The sequence below is a fragment of the Abramis brama genome (genome assembly GCF_963993115.1).
Source record: "Abramis brama genome assembly, chromosome: 20".
NCBI classification, from domain to species: domain Eukaryota; kingdom Metazoa; phylum Chordata; class Actinopteri; order Cypriniformes; family Leuciscidae; genus Abramis; species Abramis brama.
The window spans coordinates 22,344,598-22,369,204 of NC_139982.1; the positions used below are offsets into that span (position 1 = coordinate 22,344,598).

Sequence of the window (24,607 nt, forward strand, 5' to 3'; positions counted from 1 at the left end):
TTTGGATGCTACTTTCTGCTTTTGCTGTCAGTTCTGATTAGTTAATTACATGAAACCCAAATCTTACCGATTTGGTGTGAGAAGAACGTGTGCTCTGTATGTTGCATACTTTTATTAGTAGCTTAGCTACAGGATTAATCTCAGAGAGGGGAACTGATGACGCAGGCTATGCTTCAGTGTGTTTACCATCTAAAACTGTGTTAGCCCTTATACTGACACAGAGCTAATTAACTATGATACTCAAAGCTCCTTCTAAATCATGTAGTTTACTTGGATCCACTCAATAAACTCTTGATATTGGCTGATGATATTATATTTTAGCTGTGTGTGCTAATAAAAACTTATGGTTTAATGTTTTGCCATTTTTTAAAGTAAACATAATCACAGAACACCTTCACATCAAGTTTCAGAAATAATAAAAAAATTAGACATTTTGTCATAGTCAAAACTGTGCAAAACAATAGTTTTAGATCTATTGTCATTTCAAAGGGAACGATTGTGGTTTGCACATTTACATGATATAAAAATAAAATAAAAACTTTTGAGCTAGATAAAACAAATTCTTAACCGAAACCTTACAACTTCACCATTGTCTTCTCATTGACTGTAACTTTGACTGTACCTGGTTAACAGCTACCAGTGTTTTTAAGTATAATCTTATGTGTGGTAGCACCGTCCTTCAAGATTTAATCCCGTTTGCCCAGTCCTGTCTCAATCCTAATCCTCACAGACTGCTGAAGTCCGCTCTGGATGGTGTCAATCCCTACGGAATGCCCAATCACTGCTGAGCATTCAGGTAAGAAAATTTATATTTGATAATACCTGTTTTCCCCCCCAGAATCAATCAAATTATGTATGCTGATGTTGCTCTAGATCTAGAAGGGAGCAGTAATTTAGATCTGATTATGACAAGTAATTGTATATATTAATCATTTTTATCTTAGGAAAAAAAAATATTTCTAAAAGTTTTAGCAAGTGAACTTACTTTATATATCCAATAAGGTTTTAGCCTATATCCAGAGCAAAAAAAAACAAACAAAAAACAGGCAAACCCAAAATGGCTAAACGCTAAGCTTTTAATGTTTGAAGCCATTAACACTGAGTGGAACAACACTGACTCTTCTTCCTTCTTGCTTTATGTTAATTTCTAGACTACCATTCCAATGTTTGGGTCTGTAAGATTTTTCTGTGTTTTGGAAGTTTCAAGTTATGCGCACCAATGCAAGGCACATTATGCTCACCAAGGCTGCATTTATTTGATCAAAGATACAGTAAAAGCAATAATATTGTGAAATATTTGTACAATTTAAATAAAAAAAAGTTTTCTATTTTAATATATTTTTAAATGTATGGCAAATCATGAATTTTTATGAATTTTCAGCATCATTACTCCAGTCTTCAGTGTCACATTGATCCTTAAGAAATCATTCTAATATGATGATTTGCTGTTTTAAGAAGCATTTCTTATTGTTATTAATGTTGAGTTTTTGTTGCTTAATATTATTGTGGAGACTGTAATACATTTTTTCCAGATTTTTTGATTAATAGAAAGTATTAATTTCTTCCCAATTTTTCGAACAGTAGGTTATACAAATACATTCTTAACATTGTGTGGTAGATTTTTCCCTAAACCTAACTATCTGGGGCGTCTCCAAATCGACACCCAATTGATCTTATTACCTGAGGCGTCTCCAAATTGAGACCAATACCTTTATCTGGGGCATCTACTAATCGACACCCAATACCTAATCAAACTACAATAATAGTTTCTAACTAACTTGCTTCCCTAAACTTCCTAAACTAGCTTGCTGCGCAGGAATAAATCGACAAACAGACCTGCAAATGTCCTTTAAATGTTTTAATCACGGCCAGGAGATCTTCCCGAGCAGTTCTCAGGGAATCTCTCCCAAGAAGCAAGGCCGGAGGATCTCAGACAAATTCCATTGAGAATCCCACCAGAAAATACGGATACAACAGTTTTTATAGAATCAAGAAAACAAATAAGACTAACATGTCACCTTCAATATGATTGGTTCAATTGGTTCAAAAGCCCCAACCTTTTCTCTCTGTCACTGGCACAAAAACTCTGTTTTTGTGATTACTTATCACAAGGTTTGAGAACTAGTAATCTGTCTAGTTTCACTTCCCTTTTCTGTTATTTATACACACACATACTCAGTCACAAGTTTTCCCCAAAGAGTTTGGAAATATTTAAAAGCATATGAATGTCATTCCTGCAAGAAAAACAAATGTTAGTTGATTAATTAAAGTTGATTAATTAAAATCCATCACAATTGCATTAGCAAAGTTGACGTGTATATCTTTTATTATAAGTTGTGCAAGCTTAATGTACATTCAAATAAGATGTAAAACCACAACCTGCAAGGTAACATCAGCTATGCTATGCTATGCTATTCTATGCTATGCTATGCAATGCTAAGCTCACCGATAGTTAGCATCTTGGTCTTCTAGGCTAAACCTGATTGGACTGTTCATTTTGCTTTGTGCAGAATATTTGTGTAGATAAAAGACAGATCGAGTCCATTTAGTTGGACAGAGTGAAGATAAAGGAAGTGATTAACTACATTTGCTTGACTTTCTGGTCACCCCTTGCAGTGCAACTGCTGACTGCTAATCGTTTTAATGGCTGCCATAATGGGCCTGAACAACCTTACAAAATATCTTGGTTGCTTCGATTATGCGGTACAACTGTGTCCAAATCTGTCTGAGAATTTTAGAGCAAGTCTGTCGTGAGAATTAGTCTGTAGACACATGAAAAACTACTTTCATTGTTCATTAACAAGCTTATCAAACCTCTTATGTTTGCTAATGGATGTGACAAACATGACATCATTCTATTTATAAAACGGTTGTGGTTTCCCTGTGAAGATGCTCTGTAGGTTTGAGGAACTTCATTGGGCTTTCCCCAAAGATGAATCCTTGTCCTAGAAATAAATCTCTTTGAACATTATGAACTGAAGCATATGAAGCAAGCATTAGCTCTCAGCGAGGTTCCTGGGTTTTAAGTTAAGCTTGATGAGGATGAAACATAATTAACTGTAACTTGTTTCAGGTTAAGATCTGTACTTACTCCATGTTGATTCAAAGAATGGAAGTTTATGCCATTATTCCATAATCTATTCCACTATTACAGACACTGTAGTGTTTAAGATATGTTTATTGATTTAATAGAGTTTTATCCCCCTCTCTCAGGATGTTTAACTGGGTGGTGAAGGTCGTGCCACATCCTCGTGATACACAGGACGATCTGAGGGACGAGCCGATCACAACGGTAAACCCAAGCCCATTAACCTGCACTCATAATACACACCTCACTAATATGCGTGACTGAATTTCACAGTAACAGTGCGGTTAGCGCATACGTTCTGACATATTGTATTGACCCATGTCGGTAATGCAGGTTCAGATCTGGCACTCTATATTTTATGATCCCATTCCCTCTTCTTTACCCTATCATTTTTTGTCTTCCCTTTCTCTTAAAAAATGTCAAAAAGGGCAATTCTAACTTCACAAACCCCTTCACGTAAAAAAAAAAAACATAAGTCATGTCCTCTCATATATTAAATCTCTGATTCTCTTATATCTTATCTGATTTTCTCTGAAGAATGGGAAAACATCAAATCAAGGTACATTTACAGCACCCTTACCGCTTTAAAATATAATACTACAGTACTATACAATCAATCAAAATAGTATACTAATGCACAGTGAGCCTCTTTCTATCTTCTTCTCATGCAGATAAGTTCAATTCACACAAAACAGGCAGGGAGGAAGACCAATCATCCCAAACTTCACAGGGCAGGTGAGTCTTGACTGATCTTATCCATAAAATAAGACACTCTGTGAATGTATGAACCTGAAACCTGCTTCTGTTTCAGTGTTCAGAATGGCATGTTGAACTGGCTTTCCAATGGTTTTGCAAGTGCGCTGCCACAACCTGCAGGGAGTCCTCATCTTACGAGAGCCAACACTGATGCTAAAGTATTGATTTAATTTCAAATAATTGATATTTATCACCATTTGGTATTGCGCATTAGTGTGCATTCAAAGCAAATCTTTTCTTTGGAAATGAACTGTTCTTTGAACCATCTTTCAGTCACTGCAGGAGGAAGGTTCTGCTGACAGGTAAGGCAATGAACAATATCAGCAACATCAGTCCAGGATCAGTGAAGAATCCTTGTGCATGAAGTGTCCATACAGTGTGTGCTCTCTGTCTGCCAGGGCTAGAGGTATTGCCTGGATCTCGCAGGGAATTGGAAAGGTGGTCCCACAGCCTGATGAGAAATACATACAGGGACAGACTCCAGAATCTGAAGAAGTCACAGAGGTACAAGACGTTTCATTTTCTTTTTCCATTTACTTCAGATCGATGATGTACACCGTAAAAACATTAAGGACAATCAACTTGAATGTTTAAGTCATTTCAACTTATATTACATTAAAATGTCTAACTTTTTTTATTGCTTAAAGCAATGTACAAATATGCTGTCATAACTTATTGATCATATAAATGTTTACAGTGTAGACACAATTAAAAGCTTAGATAAAATGTAATGATTAATTTATGTTTCTCAATTTAATGTTATTAAAATGTAAATAGAAAATCCTAATGCAATTGTTATTATTATTCATTTGTAAACAAAATCTATTTAATAATATATCTCTAGAAATGGAAAGCTCAGATGGACCTTTGATTATTCACTTGTCTGAATCTATATATTTTATTAGATATATATAGTTATTAATTACAGTTATGAATAGTAACTTTATATGATGCATGTGAAGAAAAAAACAAAATCAAAATGAATAATGTTCTGCTGTTTCCTTTTGTCTTATTTTCTGTTTTAATTTTTTTCTCTATTTACTTTAGGTTTATGAAGCCAAGGACCTCCCAGGTGTGTATCAGACGGTTTGCATTACGGAAAACAGCAAAAGCATGAGTTAAATGAATAAGCTCTATGGTTGAATTAGTATCAGTGAGTTCATGCTTCTAGTATCAGTGAGTTCATGTATCTCTTCCACCAGATCAAGAGCCTTTGCCACATATACCAGTAGTAGAGCTGGTGTCAGAAGACGAGGTGTCCGAGGTGGAAATCCCTGCTCAGTTCCCTCCCAAGTGAGTGTCATTCTGTAAAGCACACAGGGGAAAATGGTGACATTGGTGTATTAGGTGCCTTAAGGTTTTTTTTGTTCTTTGCTAAGGCAAGCATCATTATTACATTCAAAATCACATGTAGGGAATCTCACAGAGACTTAAAGTCAGAATGAAACGGTAGTTTCTTCCCTATTGTGACGCATATTCGTGTGAAACAGCTTGTCGAATAAGAAAAAATGTAGGACGGGACTTGATTTTGGCCATCATCAATTGATTGATTGGATGGTTGAGGTTTGCTATTGGTCGATCTCATGTGTGACAGGTTGTGCTCTGCCCCCGTGCCAGTAAACACATCATCAGAGAAGAGAAAAGATGTTGTTGCAAGAGGGAGGGGACTGTGATTTCACAGTGACTTTAAGCCCCTTGCAAAAGTTATTTTAAGAAACATTATTTATTATTTCAATGTGTGAACAGAGTAATGACCTGGATAAAGAGCAGCTTCCAGAATGCTATACCGCACCATGTGACCAGACCCCCAAATTCCAATTCTTCAACACCGAGGTCATCACAATGCTCAAACAAAGGTATTGTTCAAACTGTATGATTTGGAAAAAGCTAGATTTTTAAAGGCCGTAACTGTTTAGCTTCATGTTTGGTAAAAAAACAAAACACTATTTCTCAAATCAACAGTATATTCACCTCCTCCAGAGTCAGTAACCAGCATGACGGAGATTGATCTAAAAACTCCCGGGTGAGTGATGTCAAATTTGATTCGTTCTTTTGCAAGTGATTACAGGCATAGATGTCCACTTGATGTCCCATGCGTTCTCTTGTTTTCAGTATGGTGGGCTGGATTGTTCAGGGTCTGGGACTTTCAATGCCACAGCCGGTGCTTAAAAACAAAGAATGTTTGGTAAGTAAGGGGCAATGCTTTGACGTTATTACCTTGGTTTTAATATTTCTTTCTCCGCACTGACTCTCTTTCTTTCCACCAGGAGGACGAGATGATTGTGCAAAATGGTGAGTAAGACATTCCTCCTTCAACACTGTTTACGCTGTTTTTCATAACAAACTCAGTTTGTTTCCTGGAAACTCTAGTGTGGTTTCAATAGAATATGAAAACACATAAAGATCATTGCATGCGTAACAACATGACCCAATCTGTGAGACATCAGAATACAAGTAGAAAGACTTCAGGGTGAGCGATTCTGTTGAAGTGTAGGACCAACTCATAACTCAGTCCATCTTCTCCTTCTGTTACAGGGGGGAGGACACTGAGAACCCCTTAAACAAAAGGAGAGAGAGCACGCAACAGCATTACACAAAGTCACAGACAAATGGACAGTGGAGACAGATGCGTTTAAATAGTGGCTTTGTAGCTCTTTTGAATGACCAGGCAGCTATGAAAATCTACTGAATGTAATGCTTGACATTCTCTGTACTGTATAACTAGCCAAAACTGATGTTTTTAGACTCTGAATATTGTATGAATGGCTGGCATCTCTCAGATGGGTGTGTGTTGTTGCTGCAGTGATCTTTTTGAATTGACGTTTAGATTGACTGTACATGTCTTAAAACAATTGTAATCCTCATGAGATGTAATTATTATTCATTTTACTGCATGTTTCATTAGTTGACTAGTATATGTTTTTTTTTTAATTACTTAAATCGTGAGAGTCGTGAGAAACCACTATTTAAAAAAAATATTTAATTGCCTTGACTTGTATATGTAGCTATTTGTGGCTGATTTTAAGTCATAAACTAAAGTTTAGGGTTGGTAAGTCTCTTCTGCTCATAAAAAATACTGTAAAAACAGTAATATTGTGAAATACTGTTACAATTAAAAAAAAAAAATGTTTTCTATTTTAATATATTTAAATTTTTAATTGATTTCATTGATGGAAAAAAAAAATTTTCAACAGCCATTCAGTCTTTAGTGTCAAATTATCCTTCAGAAATCATTCTAATATATTTCTTATTATTGTCAATGTTGAAAACATTCTGCTGATTAATACTTTTGTGGACACCATGATATAGTTTTTCAGAATTCATTGAGCATAAAGTTATGAATACAAAGGAACATCATGTATTTGAATGACAAATCTTTTGTAACATAAATATTTTCATCACTTTAATGCATCATTGCTAAATAAAAGTTTTTTTTTTTTTATCTTACTGACCCCAAACTTTTGAACAGTATTGCACACTTTGTTTTTATTCATTGTAATTTAATCTTTATGTATTTAATGTATATTCATATTTGATATACTTCATGTCAATAATTATTAATATTGTATTAATACATTGCATTAATAAAGGAAAATGCATGATTGCACACATGTGTAAAGGGTCTCTATTGGCTAAAATTAAATTAAATTCCATGAAAAACGCATGCAAAATAACTTTACTCTCAACCAAAGTAATTAACCATAAGTAATAAAATAAATAAATAAAAATTTGAGGGGAACATTTTAACTCCTTTTATAGGGGGCCTTATTTAATCTTACAGATGTTTCCTATTTTCTAAGCACTCAAATGCCAATGTATCCTGATGTTTGAAATGTTAAAAGTAAAGGAAAAACAAACCAGGCTTAAATTACTGACTTGAATGACTGTTTAGTTCAAAAATGCCTTATCACACTAAATTTAAAGGAACAAAACCCAGCACAGTAATGAAAACCATCCTCCACAGAATCATGTGATGACATTTTAAGTTGTAAAACCAGTCCTCAAGCATGGTTGTGTCCTCAGCAGGCAGTGCTCGATCAGTTCCTGCAGATCTCATTCTTGAGGAGGTTGACTCTGAAGATGAGGCTCAAGCAAAGGAAACGTGTCCAGCTGCGAACTCACCTCCATATTCACAACATCAGTCCCATCCACAGACGCCTTGGTCACCGGAACAATCTCTTCCACTCTCACAAGCAAACATAGAGCTGGAGGACGCAGAGACCCAAACTGCACGATGGACGCCCATGATCGAGAGCATCAGGAGAGAGGCGGAGGACACCGCCATGTTGATCATGGAGGAACGGTAATGACTAAAAGCACAGTGGCAGCATGATGATCGAATAATTGAAGTATCTTTAGAAACAGGCTTACTCGTTCTCTGGTGCAGGTTGATTCAGGAGCGTCTAACAATGGCCCGCATGGCAGAAGAAGTGGCACGGCACACAGCAGAGATGGCTGTCAGAGAGTTAACACAGGCCCGGCACGGCATTCAGACCATTGCAGAAGAGCCAGAAGATGATGATCAAGAGTAATTCATGCAAACTCATCCACAATAACAAGAAATCAATCAGACCTATACTCTTTTTGTGTATGACAAACATATACAGTATGCTGTATATATATATATATATATATATATATATAGCAAAAGTATCCAGTGGGCTCAAACTTATGTTTATTTATAAATAAATTACTTATACATTTATTATAATATTTTATTATGATAAATGTATATACATTTTATATAAAAAATATTTTATTATAATAATTCATTTATTATATATAATTATTTATTATAATAACTGTATTATAATATTTTAATTGTAATATTTAAAATACTATGTTGAATCAAATGAATTTATTAATTTAACTTTTTATTATAATTTGAAAAGTGGCATAAATCTGAAGGAAATATAGCGCAGATGCACTTTTCAAGTAAAACATTTCTCAAAAAGAAACTTGTTAGGTTTCAGAATATAAAATATATATTTACAAATTTGTGCTGTCAAATAGATCAATAGCAATTGATCACATCTAATACAAAAGTTTGTATATATATATATATATATATATATATATATACAATATATATATATATATTTACAAACTTTTTTGTTAGATGTGATCAATTGCTATTGATCAATTGCTATTGATCTATCTATATATATATATATATATATATATATATATATATATATATATATATATATATATATATATACAGTGGGGAGAACAAGTATTTGATACACTGCCAATTTTTCCTACTTACAAAGCATGTAGAGGTCTGTAATTTTTATCATAGGTACACTTCAGCTGTGAGAGAAAATCCAGAAAATCACATTGTATGATTTTTAAATAATTAATTTGCATTTTATTGCAAGACATAAGATCACCTACCAACCAGTAAGAATTCCGGCTCTCACAGACCTGTTAGTTTTTCTTTAAGAAGCCCTCCTGTTCTCCACTCATTACCTGTATTAACTGCACCTGTTTGAACTCGTTACCTGTATAAAAGACACCTGTCCACACACCCGTTCAATCAAACAGACTCCAACCTCTCCACAATGGCCAAGACCATAGAGCTGTGTAAGGACATCAGGGATAAAATTGTAGACCTGCACAAGGCTGGGATGGGCTACAGGACAATAGCCAAGAAGCTTGGTGAGAAGGCAACAACTGTTGGCGCAATTATTAGAAAATGGAAGAAGTTCAAGATGACGGTCAATCTCCCTCGGTCTGGGGCACCATGCAAGATCTCACCTCGTGGGGCATCAATGATCATGAGAAAGGTGAGGGATCAGCCCAGAACTACACGGCAGGACCTGGTCAATGACCTGAAGAGAGCTGGGAGCACAGTCTCAAAGACAACCATTAGTAACACACTACGCCGCCATGGATTAAAATCCTGCAGCGCACGCAAGGTCCCCCTGCTCAAGCCAGCACATGTCCAGGCCCATCTGAAGTTTGCCAATGACCATCTGGATGATCCAGAGGAGGAATGGGAGAAGGTCATGTGGTCTGATGAGACCAAAATAGAGCTTTTCGGTCTAAACTCCACTCGCCATGTTTGGAGGAAGAAGAAAGATGAGTACAACCTCAAGAACACCATCCCAACCGTGAAGCATGGAGGTGGAAACATCATTCTTTGGGGATGCTTTTCTGCAAAGGGGACAGGACGACTGCACCGTATTGAGGGGAGGGTGGATGGGGCCATGTATCGCGAGATCTTGGCCAACAACCTCCTTCCCTCAGTAAGAGCATTGAAGATGGGTCGTGGCTGGGTCTTCCAGCATGACAATGACCCGAAAAACACAGCCAGGGCAACTAAGGAGTGGCTCCGTAAGAAGCATCTCAAGGTCCTGGAGTGGCCTAGCCAGTCTCCAGACCTGAACCCAATAGAAAATCTTTGGAGGGAGCTGAAAGTCCGTATTGCCCAGCGACAGCCCCGAAACCTGAAGGATCTGGAGAAGGTCTGTATGGAGGAGTGGGCCAAAATCCCTGCTGCAGTGTGTGCAAACCTGGTCAAGAACTACAGGAAACGTATGATCTCTGTAATTGCAAACAAAGGTTTCTTTACCAAATATTAAGTTCTGCTTTTCTGATGTATCAAATACTTATGAATTACTTAATTATTATTACTTAATTACTTAAAAATCATACAATGTGATTTTCTGGATTTTTGTTCTAGATTCCGTCACTCACAGTTGAAGAGTACCTATGATAAATATTACAGACTTCTACATGCTTTGTAAGTGGGAAAACCTGCAAAATCGGCAGCTGAGTGTATCAAATACTTGTTCTCCCCACTGTATATACACACAAATAGATAAAATATCAAGCCAAGTGGCATCTGCAATGAAATTCATGCACTTTTAAGTGTGACTTTTTAGGGCTACTGTATGTCAGGGACACATCCCAATATTAAGATTAACAGTCCATTAGTATGGTCTTTAAATTACCGATTCTTAAAATTCTACATTTTGTCAACATAGGCTTGAAATATTTTGTAACATCCTTCATATTGGCCTCGTCTAATACCTTGAATGTTTCTTTGTCACAGACTACAAGTGCTGCAGGAAGAGGAGAGTGATATAGAAGTCCTACGGAGTCAAACTGAAGAGTAAGACTTCTGAAAATAAAATAGTCAAATAAACATCATGGTGAACAAGCTGGGATTTCTCTTTCAGCTGGGAAGAATCATTTGTTATCATAGTTTCTATCAATTGTTGTCATGCTTTCATTGTTGTTTGGCCCAACTGCTTTTCACATTGGTCTGTGTTTGCAATACAAAATTGAACTGAAAGTAGCTTCTGCGTATTTGTAGATCTGTGTTTTATATTAATATGGCCACACACATAATTACAATACACATAATTACAATACACATAATTACAATACACGCATTTCCTAGCAACCGCATTGCATCCCATATTAGAGGCGCGCGGTGGCCTCTCTTCGGTTGTTATAGTTACTAATCCCGCCTCTGATGCTTGTTTTCTGCCTCGTCGCAGTGATGGATGGCGCAGGTTCTTTACTTCCAGAATGAACGTTTATCTCGTTCTAATTAATCGCGTCAACATATAGAATTTGTATCACGTTCATTTATAAACAAACGACACAAAAAGGGATGGATATGAACACTGCATCACCTGAAGCGCTCAGAGACCGGGTCTGATTTCAAAGTAAGTTAATTATAATAAAACGACGATGACGCTTGAAGCTAGCTTATAGCTTTCGTTTATAATATTTTGTGAATGTTTCAAATAAATGACCATACTATTTAAAGGAGGTTTTTGGAAAACAAAACAGATCTCGCCTCGTGTTGTTCCATCATGCGAAAATTGTGCTTATGCGAATTTGTTTATAGCTGACACAGATGTGTTAACGTTAGTTGCTTACATATGTGATTAGCCTGTTGTTTATGTAACGTTAATAATTGCGTAATGCTGTTTGTATCCACAGGTGTCAAGTACCTTTAGTTAAGGAGTTTGTTCCAGAAGGACAGGAGGAAGAAGCTGTAGACACTGCGTTTATAGTTGAAACCCCTGTGGAGGAGTTTAAGTCCTCTTCACCTCTTCAGGAGGAACCAGAACCTGAACCTGAACCTGAAGAGCTTCATGAGGAGGAGGAGGAGGAGCCCAGAGACTCCAGTGAAGCCGAAGAAGAACCTGACCCGATCACTCAGCAACCTCAGTCCATTACCAGCTCCTCCGTTTCACGAACTGATTCACCGGTAATATATTTTTACTGTCCATCTAACTTTAAACTTTAAGTATCATCACGTTGGTCATCCGGCTTTATATCTGTTTCATAACAGATGTAATTTTAAATAGATTGTTTTACCTCTGTGTAAATGGCTTTTCACAGGTATTATTATCCACAGGTATTATTAAAACAATGTTTACACCAAGTACATAAAACTCTCTGAAGTAACACTGAATAAAGTACACTGTGCTCATAAGCACCTTACTGCAGTGATCATATTTTCTCTTTGTACTAGTGCTGCTTTTTCTTCTCTGTGTTACAGTGTTTGAAATAAATGTCTCATAATTCTGTAATTTTGCTTTATGTAGGTGGAGAGTACATTTACTGAAGAGGAAAGTAGTGGTGAGTGTTTATCTCAGTCATTCGGAAATAGATCACACAAACACCTTGATGCTAACATGGTAAAAAGCCACAGAATGGCATCCCAAATGACATATATTTCCTTTACATTTTTATTACTCAGATGTAATAATTCACATACAGTAGCTCTAAAAAAAGTATTTTGACACTTAAAGTGATTCACCCAAAAATTTAAATTCTGTAATTAATTACTCACCCTCATGTCGTTTCAAACCCGCAAGACATTTGTTCATCTTCTGAACACAAATGAAGATCTTTTTGATGAAATCTGAGAGCTTTCTTTCCCTCCATTGACAGCCTACGCAGCTACCACTTTCAAGCACCAGAAAGATAGTAAAGACATCATAAAAGTAATCCATGTGACTCCAGTGGTTTAACCTCAATTTTATGTTCAAAAAACATAATTTACCGCTTTATTTACAAAAATGTAATCTCCGACGCACATTCACGCAACAACGTCTGCTCTCGTGTCATAACAAATACACATGCGTCGTGGTGCTCCTGTGAATGCGCGTTGGAGATTAATATTTAGGGTGAGTAATTAATGACAATTTTCTTTTTTGGATGAAGTAACCCTTTAAGCCAAATGGATTAATATCATTGCATTGTAGTTTACATTAATGACTACTTACTTTTTTACAACCAGAAAGTGTAATGTAAACTATATGTTTTCCAGCAAAAGTGATTATTAATTAATTGCCGTCTCTGAGTTTCCTTTATAGGCCTAATTATAATAACAGTATAATTTTCAGCTAATTTAACGCAAATTTTCCTTGTAAAGTAAGCTTAAAACTTGTTAAACAAAATTGTGTATAATAATAATAATAGTATTTTTTAAATAATTAAATAATACATATTAAATAATTCATGTTAAATTAAAAAAAAATATTTATAAATGTAAATAAAAAAGTTACAGTTTCATAATTCTCAGTTTTTTGGGCCAGAGGAAAAAATCCTTACTCTTGAGTTTTAGTATAAATCTAGATTTATTATTTTGTTAATTAACAGATTTATTTTTGTGAATTTATTATGATTAAAAAGTGTGCTTGTGCTTTTTTTAAAATAATAAATAATAATGTGATTGTGATGTTTTATTTAAAAAATAAAATAAATGCCATTTGGTTTGATCATTTATCTAATGCAACACTTTTTGGGGCCAATGTAATTGGCATTTCCCAACGTTATTCTCAGAATATTCTGTATTTGTAAACAAATCATGCAACGTACAATATAATTGAATATGTGCTGCTCTCCCCACAGTCCCTTCCAGATGTGATGCGCTGAAGAGCTGTTTCATGCGTGTACCATATGCATCACAAGCCCTCAACAACTTCAACCAGTTCCTGATAGACATTGAGGTCACCCTGCCCAAAGTGCCTTCCATGCCCGATCTGCCCCCTGCTCTGTCTCAGATCACCCAACATCTGCCGTCGCTCCCTCCTCAACTGGCACAGCTTCCGCAACAAATCTCTCAGCTACCCCAACAAATTTCCCAGCGATTCTCCAAAATCACCCCACAATTCCCCAACCAGACGCTTTTTAGTGCTCCTCAGTTTCCCAGCTTCCCCGTGCAGTTATCCAGCCTCCCACAACAGCTGTCCAACATTCCGCAACAAATATCAAACCTCCCGCAAAAGTTGTCCAACTTTCCACAAAGGTTCACCAGCATTCCACGGTTTTCCATCCTTCCTCAACAGTTCTCCAACATTCCACAACAACTCTCCAGCATTCCACAAAAAATATCCAGCATTCCACAAAAGATAAGCAACATTCCACAGTGTGCCCAGCAGTGCTACACTAACATTCAGAGCCGTCTCAACAAACTTAAGCCGGAACAGGATGCCCAAGGAGCAACCGCTGAAGAGTAGGGATCTGGAGTTGGACCGTCTTGTCCGCCAGTCCCCGCTTCATTCCCCCCGTACCCCTTCGCCCTCTTCCCCATGCTCCATCCTAGACCTGCCCAATGTGCCCTCTTACCCCCGTCTTCCACCCATCACCCCTTCCAGGCAGTTGTCAGGCGTCTCCAACCCTGCCTTCCACATTGAGGATGACCCCACCTCTGCTAGACCCTCAGGTGATCCACATTGTCGCCTTTTTCTGTTAGATTAGTCTGTGCTATGCTTTGCTGTACTATGCCTTGCTGCCAAGTGTGACTTAGAGAACATTAGATTTTGGGTGCCTGTAGTGACCAAAGTGACCTCTTCATGTACCAATCATTGACCTCAAACTCTAAGGCCCAGTTACCTCTAGGTAAGTCTTGAAGAGGACGCTACTGAAAGTGTCAGTGTCAAGGTTTCTTTTATGTATAATCTTTTATGTCTTCAGCGAGCTCCAGACTGAGTGTGCACCCAGCCGTGAATGTGGAAGACGTTGATTCCGACCGAGGGAGATCTCGCCCTATACCCCCTATAATAAACCCACAGGATCCCAACCTCAAAACCCTTACTGTGCCTGGTGTCCGTAAAGCCAATCGAACCAGGTAAATCTGCCTTGTTTTCATTAATCGCATTGAATGTAGAAAAGGTGCTGTTTTATGTAAAAAAGGTGTGGCAATGTATGAAGCAAAGCTCACACAGAAGTCACTTTGAAATCAAGTCAGCGAATTCATGTGACCAACTTGAACTTGAAATCTTTCGCAAAATTCACGATCGTGTGGATTCTTATAGAGTGGACTGGATTTGCCTGTGAAAATTCGCTGAACAATGGTAGATGTGACTGCACCTAAAGAGTAAATGTTTTTTTGCACTGCACTTGACCTGAGCTAGCATAAAGCCCAAAGTATACTTCAGTTTTGACTCGAACGCTAGTGTATGAATACAGCGGAACATATATCCTTTCAAAGTATACTTCATTTGATAGCGCGTGCGAACACAGGTGCTCAGCCCATGGACAGTAGAAAGTTTCATCATTGTCCCGTGTCTGCGCTATATCTCTCCAGAAGTTTTGGCAGATAAAAATGTCTTTGGACTCAAGACACAAGCGCTTGCCAATGTGTGCATCTATTGTTGTTATGTCTCCAGGAGTTTGTTGTTCCGTCTCATTAGTTTCTTTTTTGACCCCTGGGTAGTGTTATGATCTTGTGGACAAACAAAGTAAAAAAAAATTGAAGGTGCATGTGCCAGCTGAGCGTACAGACACTGCGTAGTTAGAAAAATCTGGCTTCGATCATCACTATGCTGATGAAATTTGTCACATGCATTGTATGCATACCCTAGCGTTCTTGTAACCTATGTATAACTGTGCCGAACCAAGCTCAAGTGTAAATATAACTGGAACCGTTCCTTACCATTCTTTGAACCGTTCAGCCTGATGGTGGAAAAGCAGCTAATGCGATTGATCTCATAAATATGCAAATTAGAATGTTAATTCAGGGTTTAAAATGTACAATGTGAAAATCTACAAACCCTCGGCATAAAATGTGAAACATGGTTGACAATATCATTGAGTTCACAAGTTCAACTGTGAAAAGCCCTATTGATATCCAAATATACATTTCATGTTTTGTTTCTTTTCTGTTTTGTTGTCTGCACACACACTTACTTGCGTACATACACACACTTATTTCTCTGGATGCAAACGGTGTATGCAGAGACAGAAAACCACAGACAATTTGGACCAAGATGTAAGAATCTTTAAATAAGTCTATTTCAGGACTCATCTCAATCTACTCCATATTCCCCACTTCATTCTGTACATTTGTGTGCGTATTTGAGTTTGTGAAGACTACTCATTTCCTTACTTATCATATGCAAATGTCATTTGTTTAAAGCATTTATTGTAACTTTATTTTATAATTCCAGTCCTGTAAAGGTCCATCATAACTTGATCTTAACTTTCTCTTACAGCAAGAGACTTTACTCACAAGATGATGAGGAAGAGGAGGAGTTAGAAACCTCAGTCCGGGCCTGGCCAAGCCAGAGTAGCATCTCAAGTGCAGATGACGGGTAACAAATAAACTAAATTAAAATGAATGCACAAAAATTAAATATTGATATAATTGATGTAATAAATTTTTTTACTAATTATGTTCTGTCTTAAGGCTTAATCAACGGCCATCCTCTTCTGCCAGCCAGACTAGTACCGTAGTAAACGAGAGATTACAGGAGCTGGTCAAGCTGTTCAAAGAGAGAACAGAGCGGGTCAAAGAGAAACTGATTGATCCAGACAATTCAGACGATGAGACACCACCTGGCTGTGAGTTAAGCCCAAAATAACACGCCAATGTCATTTATTTTAAAAATAAATAGCAAATTGTTTCTCAGAAAGGAATGTGTTGACAAGACAATAGATATACTAGGGCTGCACAATCAATCGTATTTTAATTGTGATTATGATTTCTGCTTCTTTTAATGAAATAAGCATAATCATCTGCGATATTGGCTCGCTGGTTATTTACCCTCACAAAAAAGTTTCAATTGACATTTTTAAGGTTTTAAAAGTTATTGATGTAGAGAGTGTGTTAATGTAAGTGAGAAAAATAACAAATGCAGAGTTGATTTTCTGTTGATTTGTGCTTATGTGAAAGTGCAGTAATTCTGATGACAGAAATTTCTCAAATGAGAACTAACAATCGTGATAATAATCGTGATTATTAGTTTAACCATTATCGTGCAGCCCTAATATATACTGGGGCCGGTTTCACAAAGATAGACTTTGACTATGGCTTAGATATAGTAGATAGTCAGACTTCAGATAGACATCTAAATCAGACCTGACATTAATGCAGGGGTTAAAAGTGATTGGATGCTGTAGCAATATTTGTTTGCAGATGTCACTTAATTATATTTTTAATGTAATAAATGAAATGAAATTCATACTTTTTAAGTGACTTCAGTGTCCAAATATCTAAGTCAACGTAGCAAATAATATGGTATTTTATGAACAGCCCCTGCTAAGCAAGCTCCAGCTCCTCCTCCTGAACCTCCAGCAGAGCAGAAGACAGAGCAGGAGGCGCCCGAGGCCCCCGCCGAGAAAGAAGAGGAGAAAACCAAGCTCCTGTGCTGTAAAATGAAACCTCAGTCCAGGATTGCTCGGCTTCTGCAGTACCGTTTTCCAACCAGCATCGACCCCTTCACTAGTGAGCACTCCTTCTCTCCTCTCTTCATTATAATCCTGTGGACTCATTTAGACTTGCCTACAGCTGTCTACATTTTAGCTGGCTTGACATTCCATACTTGCACATAAATCCGATCAGTTACTGATTTTCCTTCATTCTTTGTTCTGTTCTCACACCATTTTCCTAAGCTTCACATTCCTCCCTCTTTTTAAAACTTTAATAGCATTTGGCAACTAGGCATCAGGTTTATAAATTCAAATTTTTTGCATAATTTACATTTGGTGCACATTGATGATTTAATTCATTTAAATTAGTTAATACATTCAGTATTCAACATTTCAACTCAAAAAATTTAGTTTAGTTTTAAATACAATTTTAGTGCATCACAATATTTTCCACAAACCATTTGAGTAAAACAAACAATGAAATCTCACATTGCTATGTGTTCTCTGTAGATCTGATCTACGTACTTTGGCTGTTTTGCGTGTCTTTGGCGTTTAACTGGAGCGCGTGGATGATTCCTGTGCGTTGGGCGTTTCCTTATCAAACACCGGATAACATCCATGTGTGGCTGTTGATTGACTACTTATGTGATGCCGTCTATATTCTGGACGTCCTGGCCTTTCAACCCCGACTTCAGTTTGTGCAGCATGGGGACATCGTGGTAAATATAGTCAGGCAAAATATTAGAATATGCAAAGTAAAATAAATGCTTTTTTTCACCTGGTGAAAAATTTGTTTTTAGAGCGGGAAGAAAGAAATGAGAGATAATTACATCAAAGATGTACGATTCAAGGTAATGAGACGTTTATGCCATTTATTGTTTCATGTTTATGCTCTGAGGTACTGGACACATTCTGTATTCTAAGGGGTGGTTCACACTGAATGTGCTTTTGCTGTTTTTTAAACTTTTAACAGCAAAAGACGTCTGTCTAGCACGTTTACATTGAAAAACAATGCGTTCTGTGTGAACGGCTCCTAAGGGTCTCATTTCCTGTGTTGCAGCTGGATGTTGTCAGTCTACTTCCTCTAGAGCTTCTCTACTTCAAAACAGGGATTAATCCACTTCTCCGCTTACCCAGGATCCTGAAGGCAAGCTGCTACTCTCACTGTTTAACTGGGCTTTAGGAAGATCAGTCCATGATGAACTTTGTTAATTCTTTAATGTGTCTTTCCTTTGTGCAGTTTATGTCTTTCTTTGAGTTCAACAAGCGTCTGGAAGCTATCCTGACCAACGCTTATGTTTACAGGTTAGCTGTTAGTTTCTATAAACCTTTGTATTGGGCATTTGTTTGACATTTTATTTGGAGTGTTTATCTTGGTTTATATCTCTTATTTCGTTTATCAGAGTCATTCGAACCACCACCTACCTGCTTTATGCGGTCCACTGCAATGCCTGTTTGTACTACTGGGGCTCTTCATATGAAGGTCTGGGTTTCTCAGATTGGGCCTATGATGGGACGGGTAATAGGTATGTGAATCAATTTTGTTATTAGCTTTAATTTACATCAACTTACTATTGATTTTTCACATTATAGTCAAAGTCCCACTTTCTTAGCTTCAAAAAGGTTTCTATTTTTTTACATTAATTAAAATATGTGTGTGTGTTAATATATTCTTCCATTCCACTTACAATATTAGTCCAGGTTTCTGCACCAAAAACAGTTTTACATGGTCATTTTCCACATTCTCTATGATGAACCGTATTAATCTGATGTACCTTTAAGGAAATGAATATGTAAATGACCTCTGTTATGACTAACTAGGATTGATGCATCAATATAATGTTGTTTATCATAGTAGGCCAACCTGCTAGATAGGCGTTAATATGTAAATGTGGGCGGGAATATGTTCATATAATGTCATAATCACAACATTTCTGAAAGGAAAATCAATGATATTATTTTTTCCATGAAAAAATGACCTTTTAATTTTTTCATAATATTTTCAGTGTTAAATAATAACCATTTATGTTTGCTTTGTGACCTTTTCAGTTACATTCGCTGCTACTACTTTGCTGTGAAGACTCTGCTGACTATTGGCGGCCTGCCAGGACCCACAACACTTTTTGAGATTGTGTTTCAGCTCATCAATTACTTTATTGGAGTGTTTGTGTTCTCCATCATGATTGGTCAGGTAAGGCCATTATCATGGTGTGAAAGGGATCAAAAACTGGTTTTCTTTAGTGTTTAATATCATTGATTGAGGCTTGTCTTGTGTCAGATGAGAGATGTTGTGGGTGCAGCCACGGCGGCTCAGACAAACTATCGTGCCTGTGTGGATAACACAGTTAAATACATGGCCTCCTACCGCATACCTAAAGACGTGCAGAACAGAGTGAAAACCTGGTACAGCTACACGTGGCAGTCCCAAGGCATGCTGGGTAAGACAGTAAGACAGACATCAACGTCAAAATACATTACAGACATTCATCCATAATCCCTCTGGCCATCCATTTTCATATGATAAAAATTAAACTTTTGTGGTTTCACACAGATGAACAAGAGCTACTAGATCAACTTCCTGATAAGATGAGGCTGGATATAGCAGTGGATGTCAGCTACTCCATTATCAGCAAAGTGCCACTCTTTCAGGCAAGTGCTATGGCTGGAATACACAACACAACTTTTGTTTACATTTTTGCCCTGATTTGTAATCTCCAGAAGACAATGCTAGTTACCAAAAGTCAGAGCTTTAAAACTGGAGGGAACCCAGAACAGATCTTTAACCTGCTTTGACTTTTTTCATTGTGTCTTTCTCAGGGCTGCGATAGACAGATGATCTTTGACATGTTGAAGAGGCTCAGATCAGTGGTGTATCTTCCAGGAGACTATGTCTGCAAGAAGGCAAGAAACACAAAGATGTTTAGCCTACATAACAGTCTTTTATACGTACTTGTGTTTGTGAGGTCAAAGTCATTGTACAAAAGGAATGTAAATCTGAAATGTGTTTATAATGTCAACCTCTCATGTTACAGGATGAAGTGGGCCGTGAGATGTACATCATAAAGGCAGGGGAAGTCCAGGTAGTTGGTGGTCCCGATGGAAAGACTGTGTTTGTGACCCTAAAAGCAGGAGCGGTGTTTGGAGAGGTCAGGTGAGGGCGGCTGTATCTAATTTAGTTGGTATACTGTACATAGTCTTAAATCCCTTATTGTCAAATTTGATCTTAGTTTCTGTCCGTTTCCCCAAATAAAGCTTGCTTGCTGTAGGCGGAGTAAACCGACGGACAGCTAACGTTGTAGCGCGTGGTTTTGCTAACCTACTCATCCTGACCAAAAAGGACCTGAATGATATCATTGTGCACTATCCGGAATCCCAGAAACTGCTCCGTAAGAAAGCAAAGTGAGTGCAACTGCTGAAAGGAAAATCATCAATGATAAATATTTCCCCTTTTTACTTTCATTTTCCACTATGATGATTCAACGATATTTTACTAGGTCACTAAGCTTTTGTTTAAATAAGGTGTAACCTACTATTTGCCCTTTAGGAAAATGTTGATGAAGGATAAAAAGCCCGCTGAGAAGAAAGAGGAAGAGAAGGAGCTCATCCCGATTATTCCTCCTCGTGCAGAGACGCCCAAACTGTTAAAAGCAGCGCTGGAGATGACGGTGAAATCAGGAATGAAAGGAACATGGTCCAAACTGAAGGACAGGACCAACAGATCAAGTGTCTCCTTGCAAGTACGTACCTTGAATTGAATTACTTTAATGTAAGTCTATAATAATATAATTGTATGTATATTTATTTATTTTGAGCAGTTTTTTACCTGATTGGCCTCTGCTGATCGATCTTTAAAAAGCTATATATATATATATATATTAAATATGTATTTATCAAACATATTTCACACTTTTCCCATGTAGCGCTCCATCTCTTCTTCTGCGACGCCCAACTCACCAGTCCATGAACCGCAATCGGAGCAAGACGCAGACACACTGTCTCAGATGTCAGACAGCTCAATTCAAATCCCCGCGACCCCCACCGGCACTGGAGAAGGGAATGAATTTGCTGAAGAGGGCCCAGCAGAGGAGGAAACAAAATTGCACAGAGGTAATCCAGCGGCAAATAAATAAGCCATCATTTGCAGGACACCGTTGCGCTCAGTGTTTCACCTCTGGAACGGGTCGTGAGGTCAGGTACGGTCACGCAAGTGAACATCTGGAATGCACAAAACTGTCTTCTCATCAGGAAGTTTTCTCTTTCAGAATATATACTAATGAATATAATAATAAGCAGAATATAAATTATTTTATATATCTACCTGGGGCATCCGGATGCTTACAGCTTTTGTCGGATGTAATTTCTAAAATACTGTACAGAACGGTCGTATAATACAATTATTTTCATCTTAATAAATAACATACATTAGTTACATTTAATAAAATAGAACGGAAATATTCAGGTTTACCATCGTTTGCTCCTGCTATCCAATACTTAAGTGCCTTAATAAACCCTGATCACTGTCAAGCACTGTACATACCTTTTAAAACAGTATAATCAGCAGTGCTCATTGCTATACGAGTTCGCATTCATATGTAATTTTTTTTTGCATTTTGTAGCATTTCTGTAAGGTGACCAGACGTCCCGGTGTATATATAAAGTATATCCCGGTGTCCTGACAGTTCACTTATAAATGTACTGGTTTTAGCAGTGTGGACTGTTTGAAACACTCGAGGTTTAAACTAAAGATGATTATATGATATGCACAACTACACTGTAAGACATTTTCTCTGAATGTAATAAAATGCATCTTTTGGAACTATTGTTATTCTTATCAGGTTGGTTAGTTCCTCTGTGCAACATCTGTCTGCTGTGCTGAAGATAATAGATGTGATCATTTCAAAGTGTGAAATACAAGCATTTTTTATGATATCTAGATGTAGGCCTAAAAGTTTTTTTTTTAATGCATTTACAATGTTGAAAGATTTTGCTGCCATTTAACAAAATCAAATCAAATGGTTAACAGCTTTTCAGAACCAAGACCAGATAGGCAGAAGGTTTGAAAATGAAAACTGCCTTTTTTATATAAACTAGACTTGTTTTCCTTGATGTACAAGTATACAGCAAACACTGGGTAGTTAGTGATGCTTGTTGGACAGTCACATGTAAAATAGAATAAATACTTTAGAGCTAGCAGCTGAATATTATGCACAAGCTTTATTTATTTTTAGTATTTATTTATTTTTACTTGTGCAAATTGTGTTAAATGCTGAATCTGTTTATTTTATTGTATTATATTGCTGTTGCAGAATGTTTAATATGTTTAGTACGTTCTAAGCAGCTAAAAGTTTTATGGCCTGAGAACTACTACTCTGTAAATAATTCAATAACTGTAAATAATAGTACTGTAGGTCAACAGTGAGTGATTGGAATGGCATGGCTATTGTAAAATTGACACATAATTAAAGTTAAATTATTGTATGTCTGTCTATGTATCTGCCTTTGATGCTCTGCTGTCCAAATGTTTTCTGTTCTTTTGAATTATTTTCTCCTTTTCCCTTTTTTATTACAGAACAAGAACACTTACATAAAAACATACACAGTATATTACAGTACACTACTGTTAAAATAATAGTAGCATCAAAGTAAATAAACAAAAAATAACACAAATGAACCAAAAAAAATGATCCAGGGAATAACTTTAAATGATTAAACTAGAAAACGTACGTATTCTTGCCGTGACGTCACGCCCCCAAGCCCAATTACATCATCACGTAGTCCATGACCCCCTGTCTTTCTTTTTGTTTATTCGTTTTACATTGTGACTGTTTATATAATGTTTTCAATATAAACAAAAAAAAAATCACGTAGTCCATGACATACTGATGCGGCAAATGTTTTTTTATTATTTTTATTATTATTATTATTAATAAGAGTTTTACTTTATAATTGTTTTCATATGTCCCTGTTCAGTTTGTGAATAAATAGACTCATAACGAATCGAATGAAATTGATATGATTAAATGAGTCGGTGAATTGACTCGAGAACCACTTGAACCGATTAAATCCAATTCTTGAAGCAATCAATTCAGACTGGTTTAGTAAAAGGGTTGATTCGAAACACTGAAAAGAATCGGATATCGCTGTTCATTCTTCAAAGCGGACTGTAGTTCATACGTCAGTGACGTGAGGGAATTGATTTAAGTGAACCACGGCTCTGAAGTGAACGAGTGGGTTAGGGGTTAAGTGCAAGAGATGGCGTCGAAACGTCCGTTTTGCGATGCAGACTTTATGTGTCCCGTTTGTCGTGATTTTTTCGATCACCCAGTGGTGCTTCCGTGCGGCCACAGTGGCTGCAAAGACTGTATTGAGCAGTACTGGAGAGTAAGTGTCTCGAGACAGTGTCCACTGTGCAGATAAATATCTGCTAATAATCCTTCCCTTAACTTGGCTCTGAGAAACCTGTCCTATCCATTCCTGGATCACAGGCGCTATCTAGAGGAGCTGTGTGAAGTTTACAAAAAAGCCTTACAAAAAAAAGGTTTATAGTCTATTGTCAACAGTAGCAATGCATGAAGCACAGCTCACACAAAAGTCACTTTCAATTATGTAATCTGTGTAGGGAAATGTTTTTGGATTTTTAAATGATTTTAGATCACATAACCAGTCAAATTCTGCTCTACAGCAACCTCATGTGATCCACCCCTAAACATAGCCATCACTGAGGCAGAGGTAGAATAGATCATACAAAAACATACAAATGAGATCATACAGATCCATGTGAATTAGCCACGAATTCATCAAAATGTAAAATAATTACAAATTGCCATGAGATTGTGTTATTTTTGGAGCACCACTATTATTGGACTCTGGGTAATAAATTAAAGTCGGCATGAAACGGAAGTTGCGATAGTATTTTATTTTTATTTTTTTTCTGTGATGTATATCCAAGTGAAACGGCTCCATGAACAAGAAAAAAAATGTACGGTGGGACTTGATTTTGTCCATGGGGAATTGATTAGATGGTTGTGGTTTGCTATTGGTCTATCTCATGTGAGTGACAGGTTGCCCCGCCCTCGCGCCAGTAAACACATCATCAGAGAAGAGAAGAGATGTCACTGCAAGAGGGAGGGGAAGTTA

The 24,607-nt window shown here is 37.1% G+C and overlaps 1 protein-coding gene across 1 annotated transcript; it reads left to right on the forward strand.

The window, feature by feature from the left end:
• The first annotated feature begins 673 nt into the window (after positions 1–673).
• Positions 674–22,948, forward strand: LOC311070757 (uncharacterized protein). The gene is given in 37 exon segments (XM_084094799.1): positions 674–796; positions 3,214–3,292; positions 3,626–3,647; positions 3,760–3,823; positions 3,900–4,002; positions 4,118–4,146; positions 4,243–4,348; positions 4,892–4,916; positions 5,047–5,137; positions 5,591–5,700; positions 5,807–5,867; positions 5,957–6,029; positions 6,112–6,136; positions 7,871–8,147; positions 8,232–8,372; positions 10,905–10,964; positions 11,807–12,077; positions 12,418–12,451; positions 13,730–14,301; positions 14,303–14,543; positions 14,795–14,948; positions 16,315–16,413; positions 16,509–16,663; positions 17,355–17,546; positions 17,981–18,189; positions 18,271–18,321; positions 18,531–18,617; positions 18,711–18,775; positions 18,874–18,996; positions 19,520–19,661; positions 19,749–19,908; positions 20,022–20,119; positions 20,288–20,371; positions 20,503–20,621; positions 20,723–20,869; positions 21,015–21,207; positions 21,391–22,948. Coding segments are annotated over 36 exon segments (4,671 nt in total). The 5' UTR covers positions 674–796; position 3,214; the 3' UTR covers positions 21,601–22,948.
• The last annotated feature ends 1,659 nt before the right edge of the window (positions 22,949–24,607 follow it).